The sequence below is a fragment of the Harmonia axyridis genome, chromosome 4, assembly GCF_914767665.1.
Source record: "Harmonia axyridis chromosome 4, icHarAxyr1.1, whole genome shotgun sequence".
In the NCBI taxonomy this organism is placed as follows: Eukaryota; Metazoa; Arthropoda; class Insecta; order Coleoptera; family Coccinellidae; genus Harmonia; species Harmonia axyridis.
Genome location: NC_059504.1, coordinates 34,406,665 through 34,427,928, shown reverse-complemented (window position 1 = coordinate 34,427,928; position 21,264 = coordinate 34,406,665). Strand labels below are relative to the sequence as shown.

Genomic DNA, 21,264 nt, shown 5'->3' with positions numbered 1-21,264 from the left:
CTGGAAATTGTTTAAGTTATAAATGAAAATCGATAGATATTAAATTCTCATATACAACACCCTGTATTTCTGCAAAGATTGGCATTCGAGAAAAGAAATATTGGAAAAGTCTTATTTATTTTTCAAGACGATTCTGCTGTTTCAATTTCTTACTATAGTTAATGGGCACCCTGTATAATGGACTAGTCATTATTTCAAGGAAACGAGGGCGGAATTTGGTTTGGGGTCAGAAATCAATTGAAATAATGGAAATCTTCTTTCATTCCAAAAATTTCCCTTCAAAAATCGCTAGTTTCATCATAAAATTTTTCAAAATTGTGATTGCAATTTTCCATACAACTGTAATATTTGAGTCAGGTATATGACAATCAATCATCGAATCTTTTTTTAGATTGTCCGAGTGAATCACCACCAAATTCAAGATAATGTTTCTAGGATATTTTGTTGGAATAACAATTTCATCGATAAGATTCTTTGGAAAAATTGATCGACCCACCCATGGAAGTCTTATTCAGAATGTAATGGAGATGAAGATAATGAAGATAATCTATGTTATGTATGGCACACAAAATACTCCTATTCTTAATGATCCTTTCAAGTCAAAGACTAGAAAAATCAAGGTGGAATACATATCTGAGTGAAACAACGTAGGATCCATCAATTTATTTTTATATTGAAAAGTCAATATCATGGTGACATCTGAAACATTTCGTAGTGGGAATAATGTAAAGCACCTGAAACTACTGATACGTTTATTGGAACGGTTGATATTTTCCACCTCGTATATTTCATTTCATAACATAGTATATTATTTCCTCTGTAAGATAGATTGGATTCCTGGAGCTGACTTTATGATACAGTCATTACATATTAATGTCAATTTTATAATTTCAGATGGCATCCATTCATAGACTGAATGAATACAGGAGCAATAGGTATGTTACTGAAACGGAACACTGAAACGGCATTAACTGCTTTGACTACGGCATCCATAATTGAAGGAATAATAACAAAGAATAACGAAATATATTTAGAGATCAAATGAATATAATGAGAACAACATCACGAGTATTCAGATTGACATAAACTGAATACTGACATATTCATTCCCGGTGAAAATTGAATACCAATTCATTTTTAATAAGTTTTATGACTACATACTGATGCTTTCTCTAGAGTTTCTACTATACAGGGTATTTCCTAATTGAATGTCAATATTTATGGAAGTCATTTTTGGGCCCCCATTTTTTAAGAAAAACACTTCAATTGAACATATGTCCTGAATGTCTTACCTTTCGAAATACAGGGTTGTAAATTTCTCAAAAATGAATCATTTATTATTAATATCTGCAATACCAACTCAGATATTTTAATGAAATTTGTCATACATATACTATGAATCAAGAGGTAGTTTTGAAGGTATCACTTTTTTTTAATTTCCACCAGTGACGTTCGTACGTAATTTGACTTGCCTATTTTGGCAGACATTCATGGAACGCCAAAGATTTTTCCTGAAATAAAAATTATTTTTGACATTCCCAATCATTTCTCACTAAAGGCTTTGATTTGATTCCTGGCAATTAGACGATGAATCTTAGCGCAATCTTTTCCAATCATTTACCAACGCATTGTGAAGATTCTAGAAAAAATCGATTTGGTATACAAAGTATTGTTCCATCAAGAATACAGTTCGTGATTTCCTGAATTATCAAAAAATTCTTATGGGAATATTAGGCTGAATTTTTTTTGGATGTATATTAAGGTTGTTTTTTCAGAAGCTTGAAAATTTTATGTGACAATACAATAAAGAAATATTGTAGGAATAACATTTTTAATATTATAATAATATTTAGATAATATCATTGTATTTATTTTATAAATAAATATGGTCGTCAAGGCTTCAAGGCTACGAGTTACATTCAAATTTTCACTAGGAACTTTTTCCAATGATTTTATTATATGTTGTCACTGGTAGGTCAAATGCTTCAAGAGTTACTGGTTTATCGGCATTAACCAATGACTTGATATAAACAATCAAAAGTAACCGAGATGCGTTATGTCGCGCGAACGAGCGAGCCACTTCTGGAAATAAAGTTGTCACCAAATTGATTTTGCAATAATTCCATAGTTGAGCGCGATGTGTGGAAAAATGCATCGTATTGTTGGAACCAAATGTCGACAATGTTTACCTAATTAATTTTCGGAAACAAAAAATTGGTCAGCATGGCTCGATAGCAATCGCCATTTACTGTAACCGTATCTCCGTACTCATTTAGAAAGAAATAAGGACCTATAATGCCGCCAGCGTGTTAAGGTACTCGTATGTACAAACCAGACAACAAAGTATTGCCAACTGTTGGCAACATATTGATGGGTGTCGGCAACATATTTGTTGGACACAAATACTTGTGTCTGGCTACACGTTGTCAATGTTCCCCCTTTAAGAGACTTTATTTTCCTTGATATTTCATCCACATTTGTCTGAAAATGCGAAGCCATCTTCGACATCTCATCATGTTTCAGATTTCTATCTCGATATTCTCGGTATGAAAAGTCCCATGTTGCACTTCAATTAGTTTTACTATTTGCTCTTTGGTCCATAACATGTTGGCTGTAAAAGATAACAAGGAACTACACTCTCTTGTGTCAACAAATAATAAAAGTACGCACAAACATATTATGAATATATATTTTATATGGGTCACCTCCAGCTTTTTCATATTTTCGAGTTACTTATGTTCTGCAAATAATATGCAGTATAAATCATTTCTAAATAAATGTGAATGTAAAAAAAAATGTTATTCTATGAAGTTAACATTATTAACGTACCTGCCAATTGTAAAAAATAACAAGATGAAGCACCGAATACGAATAGATGAAACCTTACTAGTCTTATTCGATGTTACTTGTTGGCAACACCGTCCAAACAGAGCGATGTTTTCAACAACATCGGCGCTTTGTTGTCATGTATCTATCAACTTGTTGCGAGTTGATGGGATATGTTGGCAACAGTGTTGACAACATGTATCCGGACCAAGGTCTGTATATTACACTATAAATCTCTAAATCTATAGATCTTGTATCTGGGCGATTGTTGGCCGGTCTGTACTTACCTTAACAGTGAATTTTAATGGTTGTAATGGTGATTCATTGATGGTTTGACCATTGTCTTTGCTCCATATATGGCAATTTCCAGTTATGGAATTCAATCAGAGATGAGCACCATCAATAAACACAATTAATCGATAAAAATGCTCATTTTCGGCCAGTTTCAAATCAGCACAATCGGCGATTGTATATTATAGGCAAGTAAGTCGAGATCCTTGCGTAAAATTTTCTGTGTAGTTGAAGAACAAAGGCCAACAAGTTGAGAACAGTGACGTATCGACATTTCGACGTCTTCCCCAATACTTTATGCTACAGCAGCAATATGCTCTTTGCACATTTCTTTGCCTTGTTGGTTTTGAATCGAAAGAGTTGAAATTATTAAAAAAAACGATCAGTAAATGCACGAATTGCTTGTTTAATAGGCCGATTATGATGAGCGTGAAATTTCTACAATTTTAAAGAGAAATAGACGCACGTTACAAATACTTCAAAGATACACTTGATGCTAAGCGAATTAACTATGTTTCTCTCTTATCAGCTACTCTTTTGATAAAACATACATTGCTGACTATTAGAGACTAGCACAACTAAGTATTGGGATTTAATCATAGACTTCTGTCAGAATTGTCAACATAGAAGTCCGTACCGACAACACCTCGAGAGAGGTAATCTTCGCGACCAGGGGCGTTCCGAAATTTCAATTTTGCTGGTTCAGTACCGATGGAGTTCATGCAGATATATATATGCGAAATTTCACTGCCGCGAATTAACTTCGTCTGCAGGATCGGGAGACAGCAAGGGGTACTTTATTCGAATAAGTGGACCCAGCGATGGTTGGAAGTTACGTGGTTGCTTCTGGCTCTGTTCGCAGGAGGGTGCTTTATCATAATATAATTTCCATGTATGTCAGTTTTCTCGCAATCCCGGGGCCCGAAATATTACAACCAGATCCGGGCGGAGGATGCCTCGTCGTAAAGTTCATTGTGGAGAGAACCCGGCGCGAAGAAATATGATTTTGGAGAGCTCGATGGGAAAAAATCGAAACGCGCGAGGGGATATATTTGACCGGTATGAGATTTCGGAAAAGAACTATACTTGGTTTTCTTTATTGCGCCAGTTTCGCAATTCAAAGCTGGGAGAAAAAGTTCAATTTCCCGTCTTCACTATTTCACATTTTCTGTTTGTTTCGAAAACATCGATCTGATTTTTTATTCTGTTTTTTATTGCATTGTGTTTTGTTCGAGCATCTTTAATGATAGTTTCACGATCCCTAATACTATATTGTGTATCGAAAACGGTAAGGCCATTTTACCGATTGAAGACAATAGTTTGGAGGAGGAGCGCAGCGACGCCTTCAATTATTGTCTGAGTTCGGCTGTCCGTTCGAGAAACTGATAGCTTTTATTGCACGATTGTTGGATATAATTCAGTTATTCAATAATGGAGTGCGGTTCAGTTTGATTCAATATAAAAAAAAAATTGGAATTATGAAGAGGGCAAATGGACTATATTTTGTAAATTTTGAAATATATCCCCTTATTTCTGTTCAGACAGGTTTGGAGCCTAATTTCATCGGGGAGCGGGGACTACATAATAAAAGAGCAATACGCTTGTCTTCGGATACTTCCGAAGGACTGGTTGAAGCCTTCCGAAGGACTGGTTGAAGGCTTCGGTTATAACGGGTGTTTTTTTTTCGAGGTGTATAACTTTAAGTTGGCATTACTGTTCAAGATGGCGACCGATTCAACAGCTGTCAAGTGATTTATTCTCAGTTTGGTTTGGCAATTCATCATGAATAGACTCACGCCTGAAAAACTCTTGCAAATAGTGCAATTTCATTTCGAAAATAATGGTTTTGTGCGGAATACGTTTCGCGCACTACGTTCATTAGTGATGAAGCGCACTTCTGGTTGATTGGCTACGTCAACAAACAAAACTGCCGCATTTGGAGTGAAGCTAATACTCAAGTGTATGTCGAAACACCGTTACATCCAGAAAAACTGACTGTTTGGTGCGCTTTATGGGCTGGTGGAATCATTGGTCCGTACTTCTTCAAAAACGATGATGGCCAGAACGTTACAGTCAATGGTGCTCGGTATAGAGCCATGATTACTATTTTTTTCATTCTTTAATTGAACAACCATGATGTCCAGGAGCTGTGGTCCCAACAAGACGGCGCAACATGTCACACAGCTCGTGCCACAATCGATTTATTGAAAAACACGTTTGGTGACCGCCTAATTTGACGTTTTGGACATGTGAAATGGCCTCCAAGATCTTGGGATTCAACACCGCTAGACTATTTTCTGTGGGGCTATGTAAAGTCATTGGTCTATGCGGATAAGCCAAAAACCCTTGACCATTTGTAAGACAACATTCGCCGTGTTATTGCCGATATACGGTCACAAAGGTTGGAAAAAGTCATCGAAAATTGGACGTCCAGATTGGACTACATCCGAGCCAGCCGTGGCGGACATATGCCAGAAATCATATTTAAAATGCCCCAAGATTATCTTGCGGATAAATAAAATTCATGTCAATCGAATAATCCATCGTTGTTTTATGGCAATTCAAAGTTCTATAGCTCTAAAAAAAACACCCTTTACCTAAATGAGACAAGTTATCGCCCAATAATTACAGGCCCATAAGCCTTATCTCTTCGGTATCCAAGGTCTTGGAGAGAATTGTGAGTGGGCAGCTTCTTAACCTCGTGGACAACATGGATTTATTCCCGGTCATTCCACAATGACCAATTTACTGTGCCACCTTAATGATTGGACTTGATCCATGGATCGAGGTATTCCTATGAAGGAATTTGGACTTTTCCAAGGCGTTCGACCGGGTCCCATATCGTCGCATTCTGCATAAATTGCAACACCTAGGCATAGTGGGAGACCTTTCCAAATAGTGTTGTTTGTGCAAGTTCGGTGAATTCTTTCAAGAATCGACTGACCAGTTTATTCGAGAGCAGAATCGCCTTTAACTTAATTTAATAACTGTGATTGTGTGCGGGTTTCTTTATTATTTTGGGAAGTATTTATTTTGTCAGTTTGACTTTGTACGTAGGCACCATGTAATTGGAATCAGAATAAATTTGATTTGTTTTAAATGAAGAGATAAACGATAAGAATATTAAGCTTACCTTTATCAGCAAGTTATGTTAACATGGATTTTGGATCTTGGGGACCCCCAATGACCATGAACAGCGTGATCCAGTTTGGCAAACCATCATGGACATGAAGAATACTGGTGATGATTACTGCTCAGAGTTAAAAGGGTAACAATTATCTTTGTGGTTTCTATAAAACATGTCACTGGTAACAAGACTTCAAATCGACACTATGTATTGAAATTGGTTTCGATATGACCAAAACTCAGGCAAGCAGAAAACGAATTTCTAAGATCAAATCTAATTGAATTGAATCAAGAAAGATGCTAGTTTTCAGGATTCAACCGATACGAATGAAACGAGGAATGAAAGACGTAAATTATATTAATGATTGATTATGGATACAGATGTGATCGCGATTGATGCTATCTCAAAACTGACTTTTTAAGGTAAATGTGTTTTTATTTTTCCATGAAAATAAACAGAAGGCAGAACAGAGACAACAGACGCAACAGCTGACAAATTGCACGCATTAAAGTGAAATGAATAATTTTCTCGATTCTGAAGGGTGTTTTTTTTAGAGCTATAGAACTTTGAATTGCAATAAAGCAACGACGGATTATTCGATTGACATGAATTTTATTTATCCGCAAGATAATCTTGTGGCATTACATTTTAAATATGATTTCTGGCATATGACCTCCACGGCTGGCTCGGATGTAGTCCAATCTGGACGTCCAGTTTTCGATTACTTTTTCCAACATTTGTGGCCGTATATCGGCAATAACACGGCGAATGTTATTTTCCAAATGGTCAAGGGTTTGTGACTTATCCGCATAGACCAATGACTTTACATAGCCCCACATAAAGTAGTCTAGCGGTGTTAAATCACAAGATCTTGGAGGTCAATTCACAGGTCCACAACGTGAAATTCGGCGGTTACCAAACGTGTCTTTCAATAAATGAATTGTGGCACGAGCTGTGTGACATGTTGCGCCGTCTTGTTGGAACCACAGCTCCTGGACATCATAGTTGTTCAATTCAGGAATGAAAAAGTTAGTAATCATGGCTCTATACCGATCACCATTGACTGTAACGTTCTGGCGATTATCGTTTTTGAAGAAATACGGACCAATGATTCCACCAGCCCATAAAGCGCACCAAACAGTCAGTGTTTCTGGATGTAACGATGTTTCGACATATACTTGAGGATTAGCTTCACTCCAAATGCGGCAGTTTTGTTTGTTGACGTAACCATTCAACCAGAAGTGCGCTTCATCGCTAAACAAAATGAAATGGACGTAGTGCGCGATACGTATTCCACACAGAACCATTATTTTCGAAATTAAATTAAATTATTTGCAAGCATTGTTCAGACGTGAGTCTCTTCATGATGAATTGACAAACCAAACTGAGAATAAATTACTTGACAGCTCTAAAATCGGTCGCCATCTTGAACAGTAATGCCAACTTAAAGTTATATACCTCGAAAAAAAAACTGTTATATTCCAAACTCACATTCAACCAAAAAATAAAAGGAAAATGAAAAACAATTTATTGAAATTAACGTTCATTTGTCATAAACAACGAAAGACACAATTTTAAAGAATAATTATACAAAAAATTAAAATATTCATTCGCGACTTCAATGACAATGCAGTGTCTTGGTGATGATAGCTTATCGATTAGAAATAATTCATTCATAGGTTCAATAAAAATAGTTCATTCTGAAATATTAGCTATACAAATAAATCTCTGAGGCACTAACCAGTATGCGATATACAACAAAAAACAAAAATAGAATAAATTCATTCAGAAGCCAAAATATTATTCAAACTCATTTTTAACAATTAAAAATTATGCTATCGGTAAATGGATTGTTACATCATAATATTGAAATAATTCCAATCAAAAATGAAAAACGGGTAGATAATAACACTACTGGAAAATAAAGCATCACATTTCGGAAATCAAATGATGGTTCATTCCACACATAACGGCAAGGACCAAACATTATATTGCAATAAAATATGATTGATAGTTTGAATTAAAGTGTGTTTTATTTACGTTGGCCTTCGGAATCACAAGGTCAATAACTTTAAATCATATGCTTGTTTTTTTATTTTAGTATTTTCGTAAATTATTAGGTTGGGATCAGTGATGAAAAATGAGAGTTCGAAATAATTTCAGTTCTTTCCTTGTGTCGGCATATACACAATAATAACTAGCGAACAAAATGAGCCAAAGCTTTGTTGTCCGAATATCTCGGGTGTGTTCGTTAATTGGCAAAATTAGTTTTTTGCCTGGCTAATTTCAAAAATACGATCAAACCGAAATTTGTTGCATAATAGTAGAACGAAGTTCCGTTAGAATTTAATTGTGTAAATTAATATCCTCGATGGAATGAGTTATCCAAAACTCAGGTATGTTGTTTTTATACCGAATATTTCCCTCCTGTCAAAAATTCTATGTTTATGGAAAACAATTATCGAAAATTACAGCGATAATTGCATTGTAGGAAGCGAAACAGCCCTGCGATAATTGCACTGTTCATAGATGCATAGTTTCTATGCATCTTACACAGTTCGAATCTATGGCAATTCCATTCTACATCAGTTTGAAAAGTGATGTAAAAGTTTATTCTTGAAATATTCTCCCGAATTACACTCGTGCATCAAAATGACCAGATAATTTCGCATTCCAGCGTGTTTTCTTTGAAAAACTGCATTGGGTCATTTTCATTTTTGGAGAAAGAGCCCTCAAATGAACTCATGCAGTTTTCCTAAGTAATTGCACAAGTGCATCAAAATTACCGATAATTTTGCATGACTGCGTGTTGTCATAAAAACTGCATGAGTTCATTTTCATTTTTGGAGAAAGAGCCCGACACCGAAGGTGGAGAGCATTTTGATGTACGAGTGTAATTCGGGGGAATATTCCCCGAATAAACTGTTACATCACTTTTCAAACTGATGTAGAATGGAATTGCCATAGATTCGAACTGTGTAAGATGCATAGAAACTATACATCTATGAACAGAACAATTATCACAGAGCTGTTTCGCTTCCTACAATGCAATTATCGCTGTAATTTTCGATAATTGTTCTCCATATGTAGGCTTGGTTAATCGATCGTGTAGAGGTATGATTCGATTACCTGGCCTTTCGTCTTTTTCTCCGTGACTTTGTTGGATTTGCAATAATTAAACTCTTTTGAATTATTTACATCTATTTACAAAGCCACAATTAAACAGTACAAACTCAGTATTGAGAAGATCCTAATTACGTCTTAATTAACAAGTTTCTCACTACGGTACTGAATTTCGTCTTTAACTCTAGTTTAATTACTCGAAACGTCTTCGTTTGTCACGTCTTCGTCGTACTTCAAGTTTTCGGTCGTCTCGTCTTTGATTTGTTCGCGACTCTTCTTAATCTAGTCCGCGAACCGTCTTCACGTCGTACGTCTTAAGTTGACCGACCGAACTTGTTCTCGTCTTCGACTTAAGTTAATCTGTACCCGTCTTCGGTTTAATCTGAACTGTCTCCGTCTTCGGCTTAATTTGAACTGTCTCCGTCTTCGGCTTAATTTGAACTGTCTTCTCTGCTGATTGGAACTACCCTGTCTCGAATATCCCTTCCTTCGTCTTGGCCACACCCTTAGGGGAAGGTACCATCCCCCTAGTCCAATAAGGGCTTTTGCCGTACCGCCCCCAAAGATCTTCGCGGATTCCTGGAAATCGAATATTCTAGAAGGACTAGAACCCGAGAAGACAGATGTAACCATCTGGCACGACCGTGTTGTCTTCGAACCTTATCAACCCCCCAATAAATATCTTCAAGATTTACAACTCTTGACATATCTTCGACACCTCGAAGAATAACACATCCTTTTTACCTTATGTACAATAACGATTCGTTCCCTGTAAATCAATTGAAACTGTCATGCCCTCGACACTAAAAGAAACTAATAGGTCTCCAAGCATCCGGTTGACCATCGCAATTATTGACAGGGAAACAATAAGTAACTGGATCCTACACATATACATAGCATTTTTGACAGGAGGGAAATATCCATGACAACACGCTGTCATGCAAAATTATCGATAATTTTGATGCACTTGTGCAATTACTTACGAATAAATAATCAATTCTGATCTGATAAGCCTCTGACCAACATCAAACAGTAATACTTCATTGTTATATTTTCTTCAGGGTTTGAGTGGAAGAACAGAGGGTTTACACCCACCTGATCTCAGCTTATGGATTATAATTTATCTTCTTTTGTGAATCATATATTTCTTTTATTGTCAATAAAGGCCTTTTATAACTTTTATTATTAATTTCATATAAAGGGTGTACCATTCAATTATAAATTAATACTTTTACAGATATAGAGGAGAGTTGTTTTTTTCAAGGGACATACGACATACAAATTGAATACAATTATGTATATACTGGTCGCAAAATGAATCAAATCTCGAAACAAATGAAAAATACTCATTGAGAAGGAATCAAAATACATATGATTTGCTTTTTGATATATCATTATATCGAAAAAAGAGATCGGGGATCCTTGAAGATTTTTTTTATAGTTCTCGAGATGCTTCCAGTGATCATTGAATTTGGGACACCCTATACTGATAGAATGCAGATTTTCAATCACCCGCCCACATTCAAAGCTTTGAAGTACATCTTACCGCTCAAACCAGGCCGATTCGGCCTAATATGTTCGTTGACAAAGTCCCAGTTCCGACCTGAACCCGACTCCTCTCCTGTAATATTTGTTTCAAGGTAGTTACAGGCATCATTAATCCTACTTGAACTGCAAAACATGATATTAACACTGCTTGTTGTGAAATTCAATACCGCACAACTAAACCGATTAGAAACTTGGTTGGTGAGGCTTAACGTCCCTGGGATGAAAGAGGCCTGAATCCCGCTGCCTTTTTTCTTCACGGAAGGAACGAAATTCATTTGAGTCGGTAAATTGATTATGGCGTCTTCGGCTAGGGGAAGAGGGGAAGAGAAGGTTCCGGTCGTTTATTTTTTCCGATATTCGGTGGTCTAGATGGTTATTGACCGTAACATGTCTAGATTCGATCCTATTCATCTATTTCATCGGGGAATTTCCGCAGAAATGTTTTTCGAGAGGTTGCCAAAAAATTTCCTTCATTATCGTTACGGTTACACTGGCTGATACGATTTTCGTCACACTATTCGGATCATTATTTTTCATGTGTTGATGTTTTTCATGTAGTGGAAAAGTGTTGATGACTTCGATGGAATCACTAGCGAATACCCATCCTAATCCTAGCCCCTGGATGTCTGAAGCCGTATAAAAGATACTTCCGCTTCTGAATTCTATGGCTATAAGTAAAAATGCTTCAAATTAATTCAAATTGTTTGCTTAAATTTTCGTGAGAATTTCGAAATATTCCTTCAGTGTTCGAGCGCTTTACTTATTGCGCTGTTTGTTATGAGGCGAACACTTACACAGATTCGATACCAGTACAAAATCAACTACAGAATATTATTTGAAACGGATGTTTTTTTATAGCTGCATCAGTAGTTTCAATGGTTTTTGTGTATGATTTGACAGACTATTAAAAAAAAAAAGAAAAGAATAACGACTGTACCTGTCATGCAGATAGCTGTATACCTGTTTCTCGGAAACTCACTGGGTCTGTTCACCAAAAACACGAATATGCGACAGGCTGAAGAGGGCCAAACTCACGAAACACGTGCCTATGTTATGATGGACATTTTTCTTTGAAGGATGTCCGTCATCCTTTTCTTTGTTTTTTCAAATAATCCTCTCGTTGTTGCTGTTGCTAGACTCGAATGTCACGCAGGTAGCTGAAGCTGCCTAGGTGTTGACGTTGGGTTTTGTCCGAAAACCAACTAGGTCTGCCTACCAGGAACACAATTTGGCGGCTGGCTCCTGTTGTTGCTTCCGTTTGTTTGTTGTTTTCCTCCTAGTGTTGTTCTATTCTACGGTTGGCACTTCTTCTTGAGGTATGTCTTTTATCCTCTTTTTGTTTTTTTTTGTGAATAATCCTTTCGTTGTTCTTTGCGCATGATCATATTATAAGTTCTCAGGCTCTCAAACATTCCCTTTTCCTACAACTGCTATGAAAAGTAGTGTATTCTTCATAGCTTACTCATTTTCAAAACTATGTATTGCTCATACTGTGGAAATTATTATTTCTCACGGCACTTTGCTCAAACCTCGCTTGGTAGACCAATGAAATTGGGCTTTTGAGTCGTTTCTATGGAATAAATTAGCACCTACTGTCAACGAAGGCCATTTTGATTTGAATCAAGTCAATTACTCGAATTATTGAAATTCGTGCAGTTTTGGGAAAAGTATAGTGTTCAACATGTGGAGAAAGTCCTTTTCTCACTCGTGTGTTTCCGCACAAATTTCCACACTCGCGAGAAAAGTTGGACTTTCCCTACTTGTTGCACAATAAACCATTATATACCCTGGATCCGTTGATAACCCACAAAAAAGTAAAAAGATATTTTGAAGACGCAAATCCAATGAAGCGACCCATTCTGCAAAGGTTGAGGATATAGAAGCAACTCTCGCATCTTTTGGTCATAACGAACAAGGATATTACGCTATGCAATAGAATACATATGCCACATAATGCAGATCTATTCAACAATTTTCAAGGAATATTGAAAACCACACATTGAAACATATTATAATATCCAGGCCTAGATGAACTTCCCCATGTAAGTTTGATGGGTCAAAAAAAAAACTTATTTACCACATATACTATAACTATAAAGCTCGAATATTTGGCTAATCTGTTAAGTCTCGAAAAATTTCGTCCATACCTACATCGAAGTCTTCAGAGTTATTGTTGTAACCCTGTTCAGTTACATAATGGAATTGAATCAATATTAGCATTATATGATGTCTGGAGAAACTCAATAAGAAGCTTGTGTCTGCCACTTCCAACATAAATCTCGACTTTCACTCCACTGAGGGATTGGGGTAACTAGCTTTTCTACTTATGAACGTGAGAGGTGTATGCTAAATAAACATGGAAATCTCGTCTGATTTGACTCATTTCTCGAGTAATTTCCAGGGAATTCCACAAGACAATAGATTGTCTGATGCTTTTGAACTTCCATACAAATAAAGAGCTGGGGCTTCTGAGTGGAATATTACATAATGGGTTTTAGATTCATTAAGAATGTATTATCGACCTAACTAGCATTTTATCGTAATATATCTTAAAGAATATTCAGTAAATAAATATTATCTTTATTATTTATTCAGATGAGCTGTGGTCCTGACGATTTTTACATGGTGCATTGTCCTTGGAATGAAAATGTTCCGAATTTCTCAAGTGGTTCGGTCAATGAAACAGGTACTAGGTACGATAAAATAGTCAAGAAAAATTGGTTGACTCTCTTTTTTTAGTTATTGATGACGAGTAAGTTTCCTCTTCGGTGGGCAAATAGTACATGGTAATATGATGTTCAAGGTAAACAACCCTCCGATAATCAAATTGGAGAGTTATGGTTGTTATATATAAGTATTGTAAGTGGAATTATCCTGGATTCATAAGGGATCATCGAGAATATTGAACAAAAGTGTTTTCAAGAGATGTAAAATGCGATTTCTTCGAATCATAAATCATAAAGTCAGTAAAATTTTGAAATAATTTAATTGCTAACTAAAATGAAATCTGACGGTTCTTCTCTTATACAATCTGTAGTAACCCTGCATGCCCGAGAGGTGGCGTTGCTGGCTTCGCGTTACTCTCTAGCGAAGCATCAGTTGGTTCATAAAGAATCCCAGAATTTGTGCAGAGTCACCTCTCCAAGATGGTGTGGAGGGTTTGTCTTGGGCAGTTATCGATGGATATCCCAAGCCCAACTGATGAGTCCACCAGCGATCTCGGGAGAGAACACGGTAAACTCTAGAGATATAGCGCACCTAAGTCATTTGGCTCAAAAAAGCTTAGCCAAAAATTATGATACGTGTAACAAAATTAAGATGGTTCAGAGGGCTTCTTCGGTTTTATAAAAGTAAGAAGTAAAAAAGGCCTTTGGAATTAGTTTCTTCCAATATGTAAATTATATACGCAGATTCATTTCGGTAGAATAAATCGAATGTTTGGAGAATAATAATAATTATGAATAATGAGAGTAAGATCTGTAAATTTGCCTCTTTATATGTTGTTGAGATAAAGTTCACTGCTTATTTATTATCGTCATACTAGTTACTCTTGAAAAGTAAATAAATTTATGAAAATCAAAGTCTGTTTTGTGAATGAAGACCATAGGTATCAGGCAAATTCTTTCAAAAATCTGCATGAGTCATTCGTTCATGATACAATCAAACATTATTCTTCCTATTTTGTAAATTTCAGTGCCAAAATCACTTGACTCGAGGTAGTCACTGTGTTAAAATCTGATGAACCGCCGCTTTTTAAAATTCCAGAAAAATGACAATCTAGGATTGAAAGATATTCTGAATTATACGGGGATATAAGAAGATGTACGGATAACGTTTATTTACATCGCTTTGAATAATATAACACGCGAAGACTTCATGTCTTTTTTTGTTGGAGCAGGGGGAGTCCTCTCAAATGAACTACCTTGTGAAAAGTCGAGTCTTACTCACTGAAACTAACCTGCTGTTTGGAATATACGAGTCATATCCTGCTTTATTCCGATCTAGAAGGGGATTAAATGGCAGAAATTTGCCTGTCGCCTTTCGAGGCATTTATGTTTAATGTTTTTTATATTCGGACTGTCCCAGGCCTCTGTGAGACCTGTAAGAAGTTTAGAGCTTCTGATTTTCCAGTGTCTCCCTTAGACAGTGCGAAGGATAATGCACATTTCATCACGGAAGGTGTTTCATCTGGTATCATATCGATAAAGAAATAAGGACAATATGCAATAAACATGTGTAGCTATCAGTTTAGACAATCGTAGATAACCACCTAAGATCGAGTTGTCGCAAATCGGTCTCTAATGGCCATAAGTCTTAGATGTCGATTTTGAACTTAATTTGTGCTCCTTCGACGTCCAGTGCCTACTCTTCTTCGATTTTGGGCATTTTCAAACCACGCCTGACAACAACAGTATTTAAATTTCTGTTAGCGATTTCTCGAAATGACAACCCCGCCTACCGTAGACCAATAATTAGCGATTGGCGATAAATTCCGCGTACATTATGCTCTTGTCACCTGGTTTGTTGTAAAATTTAAAAAAACTTAAAATACTACAATATTCAAGTAACAAAAATTGTTCACATGAAAAAACCTTAACGATTTTTTTCTTCAAATTCAATCATTTACTTCTTGCTATACTACTCGTATCTATGTTTTATTGAAAAAAATTGAAATTTAAACAGCTACTTCTGAGTGTTGCAGTTTCTTTGTCAGTTAGTATATTTCTGCAATTTTTCCGAAATTTTGCGGAAATGATGTTATTAAAGGTAGCTCAATTGACTTCAGGTAGAGAGCAGAACAATAAAGCAAGAAATATTGAGCACACTCTGTATTCTTTGTGAGAACTCAACTGAAATTTAATAGTTGAAATGAAATATAGGTAATAATTCCTAATCTGGAAGCCTCTACTCCATTTGTGAGTCCCGTAGTAATTTCTATATTCGTAATTATATACTCAAAACCGCAAAACCCTAGAACACAGGAAGCACACATATGTAATTTGTGCCATTACAAATGCTAACCAGCTCACCAAAAAAGCATCTTTTCGACAATGTAAAGAAATATGTTACGAATAATTCATTGTAGCTTTCATTCAGAACAGAGCTGAATGTTTCTGCAACAAAGGATTCAAACTCCAACATATAAATCTTCTCCTATTATGTTCCTCGCTAACATATATGTTGAATTGAAGTTCGTTATGTTCCTCCCTTCCGTATTTAAACTCCTGTTTTCAAGATGGAACGGAAATGGAACAGATGTGAAGCGGAAATTTCATAAATGCATATGCTGGATGCCTCAACGAGAGGTAACGTCTAGATTCTAGTGATAATAAAGATTTCAAAAATTAAGTACAATAACACAGGCCAACAGACATTTGGGTTTCCTGTGATTTTTCAATTGATCCGGGTCGATTGTTGGGGTCAGATTCTGAAATATCCCTGAGATCTATTTTTGGGATGTGCTACATTTATAATTTCTTATTATGAAATTGAATTATATATATTAGCTATTAATTTGAATTTGGAAAAAATCCTTATCGTCCAACAAACTTTATTTCGAACGACTAATTTCGAGACCTCTAAAAGGGTCTCATTCTTAAGTAAAAGCTGAAAGGAATTCAAACAATTAACCAGTAATGCTATTTGTTCAAAAATATTCAGCTCCCTGTTTAAACAATTCTCAAAACCTGTTTTTGATTGATGATACTCAGTACTTCCTTCTATACCGGTGAGATGCTAAGGGTGTGTCCCAGATGGAAGGGGAAAATTGGATAACCATTATGGAATGACATTAGAGATGATTTAATTTAGTCAAACAGTCGAGAGTTAAGACATTAAGATGAAGTCCAGAGTCGGTCAAGACTTATAGTCAGACGGGTCGCCAACTAAAAATAGACGAGTCGCGAATTAAGCAAAAGACGAGACGACCGAATAAAAAGTTGAAGGTAGAGGACGGTACTCAGAAGACGTCATAATTGACGACGAGTTTGTTCTTTTGACAACCAAAGTGTGAAGACGATATTCAGTAGGTATCCTATTGAGAAATAATATTAGGTGTACAACTTTGCTTCCGCCGGATGGCTGTAGCGGTAAGCGGTAGTCGAAATAAATAGATCGTAGATGTCTTACAATAAGCTAAGCTATTAGTAAAGATCACGCCATCGAAATATTAGTCAATTTGTGTCTGTATCATAAAGTTATTCTCGACTAATCATGTCAGCAACGAGCCAAATTCTCGTAATTTGCGGGATTTTTTAATTTTCTGTTTTAATATAAAGAAATATGCGGCTGAGGATCATCCAATGCTCCCATATACCTGTGGTGAGGTCGCTATTAGAAAAACAACGTGCCGCTAGATGTTTCAGAGCTTCAAGAACAGTGATTTTGATGTCGAAGAGAGAAAGTTTTTGAAGATGCAGAATTGGAGGCATTACTTGATCAATACGCGTGTCAAACGCAACAAGAATTGATAAGATCATTGGGAGTGACGCAACAAGCCATTTTAAAACGCCTGAAAGTCATGGGAAAGATTCAGAAACATAGAAATTGGGTGGCGTACTAGTTGAAGCCGAGAGATGTTGATCGGCGTTTGTTTACTTCTGAACATCTGCTTACAAGGCAAAGACGGAAAGAATGTCTGCACCGCATTGCGAGTGAAGACGAAAACTGGGTTCATTACAATAATCCCAAGCGCAGATAATCATGGGGATATGCCGGACATGCTTCCACGTGGACGGCCACACCGAATATTGATGGTTACAAGGTCATGTTCAGTATTTGGTGGAACCAGATCGGCTTAGTGTATTATGAGTTCTTGAAACTGACTGAAACAATCACAGGCGATCTTCATTGAACGCAATTGATGCGTTTGAGTCGGACGTTGAACGACAAACGGCCGCAATACAACGAGAGATATGATGTGATTTTACAGCATGACTATGCTCGACCTATTGTTAGGAAAGTGGTCAAGACATATTTGAAAACGTTGAAATGCGAAGTCCCGCAGTATTCTCCAGACATTGCTCTCTCCGACTATCACTTGTTTCAGTCAATGGCACAAGGCCAGGCTGACCAGCACTTCCGGTCTTATGAAGAAGTAAAAAATTGGATCGATTCGTGGATAGCTTTAAAAGAGGACCAGTGTTTTCAACTCAGGATTCGTACGCTGTCTGAAAGATGGGAGAAAGTAGTGGCCAGCGATGGACAATACTTTGAATCATAAATGTATAACCAGTTTTTTACAATTAAGCTTCGAATTAAGGAAGAGAACGGCGGAACCAAAGTTGTACACCTATGTAATCAGGACGGGAATATTTTTTCTTCAATTCTGTGGTTATTCCGTTCATTCTTCCACATCTTGTAGAACAAAATCGTGCGAGAATATATCAGAAACGCACAGCCCAGCTAGCACACAACGTTTTTTTGACGACAATTTAAAGTCATTTCTCGTCTCAGACGTCAGATGACCTGTTTTGTACGTACTATTGACGTTATGATTTAGGACGTTGTTATGACGTGAAACTTTGATGTTATAATGACGTCTTTTTGAAGTCGTAAAAACTGCATAATATTTATAAAAATGTTATTAATATTTACAAATGTAAAAAAACCAGAAAGTTCATAGCGATGTTCTCATTCTGTAATACATATAATTCACGTTATTCGAAATATTCATTCATAAACACCCCCTTATAAATCTATTCGACTTTTTATTACACATCACGGAGGTTAGGAATGCGGTTAGGAATAATGCGATGTGTTACATGTTATTAAAAGTGCGATATGTTATTATTATATATATGGAGCTCTTGAAAAATTGCTAATATTTTATGTAAATTTAAAACTCGCGCCAACAAATTGCTTGCAGCACAGGCGTTAACTCTCGACTAAGCCCGGGAAATCGTCGCGTCCGCGTCGTACCCAGAGACTCTCTCTGTTCATAGTGTCGTACCATAGAGAAAGGAGGTTTTATTTGTCTATGTGTCGTACCATTCGTAGATTCGTACGTGGTGATACGTTAAAATACGTTAAAATGGCGTTCTGTATCGTGGAATTTCGTGATAATGAAAATGACGCCAATTCAGTGGCGGCAATACATAGTTCGTGGCTTACACCACTGAAAAGAGAAGCTTTCTGGCCGCCTTTTAAAGAGCAACACCGGTTTGATAAAGCCTTGCGATCTGGCGAAAGAGTAGGTGGCAGTTATGCTCAGTATCGCGAATTTTTTATACAACTGGTAAGTGTTAACTAACATTAAATCCTGTTGAGTTGGCTTTTTCGAATTATTTTGTTTTCCTTCAATTTCAGATGATCTGCTCAAAGCAAGGCAAAAGTTAAAAGTAGCAGAATTATCTTCCAATTTAGAAAGTGATGAATTGGATGGGGAAGATTTTAGTCGATCGAAAAGAAGAAAGAAAGTTGCAAAAAAACTTTATGTTAGTTCTGATGACGAAAGTGGTCAATCAGAAGATAATGAAAATACTTTAACAAGGCCTCCAGCCATCAAAAGCAAGAAGGTGTTCAACAAGAAAATACAAGATTCTGAACTATTACCAGTATCACAATTTCCTAATGGTATGCTTATATAACTTTCATCTTCAAACGTGACATTAATTTTGTTCCTATTCTGTTCCGTATAGAATATACTCAGTTATCGCAAGCATCACTAGGACGTCAATCATTGCACCAGAGTTCTAGTACGTTGTTGAAGTCGCCCAATTCTTCTGCACCATCTCTTGGAAGCAGAGTGGATTGCATCTCTACACCGGTTTTTGAAAGAAACAGTACACCTTCAGCTAGCCATTTAAGTGTGACAGGTTTGTTTGAAACATATAAGTAAATTAAAATGATATAGTGAGTCATTTTAACTTTCAGACAAGCTTATAAAATTAGTGTCGCATGTTAAGCAACAGAATGATCACATATTAGCATGGATTGCTAAACAAAATATCAACACCACAAGTGTTATGACCCCTGATGACCTCCCCTTTTCATTTCCACTTGAAAGTTTTGATGAGCTGAATGAATTTGATGAGTATATAAGGAATAATATTGACAAGTTCAAAGCATTGGTATGTTTTATTATAAAGTAATCATTCAGAATGACTAAAGGATTTTTTTTATCCTTAGGAATCATACTTATCGACATTAGGGGGAAATAGCATTACTTCTATAACAAATCGAATCATTAAACATCTTTTATCAGATGTTTTAACAGTTGAGTTCAATTATTTTGGACAGAGATCTCTTAAAAGGCCATTTTGTGACTTGACGTTGAAAAATTTGATAGTGGGTAAGAAATTTCTCATCTTGCACTTGAAATCAATTTACACATATGTATTCATATTTTAGGAGCTGTCAAAAAGAGCCATCCCAATTCAACAAACAAAGAAATTGAAGATGTAATCAAAGTGTGGTTGAAACATGCTCAGGAACGTCTGAAGAGGAGAAGTAAACATGCCAAACAAAATTAAACGGAGACTGAAATTACTTGTGGGTAAGCGACAATTTCTTCGCAGAGTAGCTCAGACTGTTCAAGAAACAAATCAATCATGTAGTTTAATCAACAAAATTGTTCCAATTGAGTCTGAAACCCCAACCAATTCTCTGTATCCGAGCAATAAAAATTTGGATTCATTTTCATCAGTTGCAGTGTATAATGATTTTGACGTTGAAAATATGGAACATGATCTTGGCAACTGTTCAGATGAAGATTTAACTTTCGATATTCAAACTTTTGTCCTAGCTAATTTGAATCCTAAACTTGAATTATGCCCTATGAATGAAGTAGCTTCCAAATGCATAGTATTGTTTTCAAAAGATCAAAATAACAAGTGTGCAATATCATTCCCAATTATACATACCTGCGAAGAAATTTGAGCTAACTGCAAAAAATTTATGTATAATACTTAGTTTTTCTTGAGTATATAAAGATTGTATTTTCAGTGTGCAGAGATTTCAATTGTTTTATATGTATTTTTAAATTACGATGTATTTGTTCTATTTTTAAAAATTACATCAAATATTTCAGAAATAGTTACATTGGCACAAGATTTTTGTTATTTATCAAGAGTAATTTATTATTTTCAAAGGAATACATAACTCAATGGATATCAAAAATAAATTTTTTTTTACAAATTTTTAGTGATGTTATTTATTTTCCTACTTGCTAATTTTTTTGTGTGTGTCGTAATACAGATATTTTATTTTAATAATCAATAGATACAATGAAAAAGTCTTTGTGACGGTAAGGCAGGCCGCACAGCGGACATACAATTTCATCAAAGAAACATCTCAGTGCTTTGCTATGTATACGCACACCAAACAACATTAATGCATCTTTGGTGTAC

The 21,264-nt window shown here is 36.1% G+C and overlaps 1 protein-coding gene across 1 annotated transcript; it reads left to right on the top strand.

Moving 5' to 3' along the window:
* Positions 1-18,947: 18,947 nt before the first annotated feature.
* LOC123678691 lies at positions 18,948-21,018 on the top strand. The gene is made up of 6 exons (XM_045615834.1): positions 18,948-19,116; positions 19,184-19,489; positions 19,555-19,731; positions 19,790-19,986; positions 20,045-20,207; positions 20,267-21,018. Exons 1-6 carry the CDS (start codon positions 18,948-18,950, stop codon positions 20,386-20,388), a joined length of 1,134 nt encoding a protein of 377 aa, XP_045471790.1. The 3' UTR covers positions 20,389-21,018.
* Positions 21,019-21,264: the final 246 nt, after the last annotated feature.

What these genes read in the sequence shown, in the direction of transcription:
- LOC123678691 (XM_045615834.1), top strand. Translation starts at nt 18,948, where the DNA reads ATGGCGTTCTGTATCGTGGAATTTCGTGATAATGAAAATGACGCCAAT. An exon ending in TTGACAAGTTCAAAGCATTG is followed by an intron (nt 19,987 to 20,044) that starts GTATGTTTTATT and finishes TTTTATCCTTAG; the next exon opens with GAATCATACTTATCGACATT. An exon ending in GTTGAAAAATTTGATAGTGG is followed by an intron (nt 20,208 to 20,266) that starts GTAAGAAATTTC and finishes TTCATATTTTAG; the next exon opens with GAGCTGTCAAAAAGAGCCAT.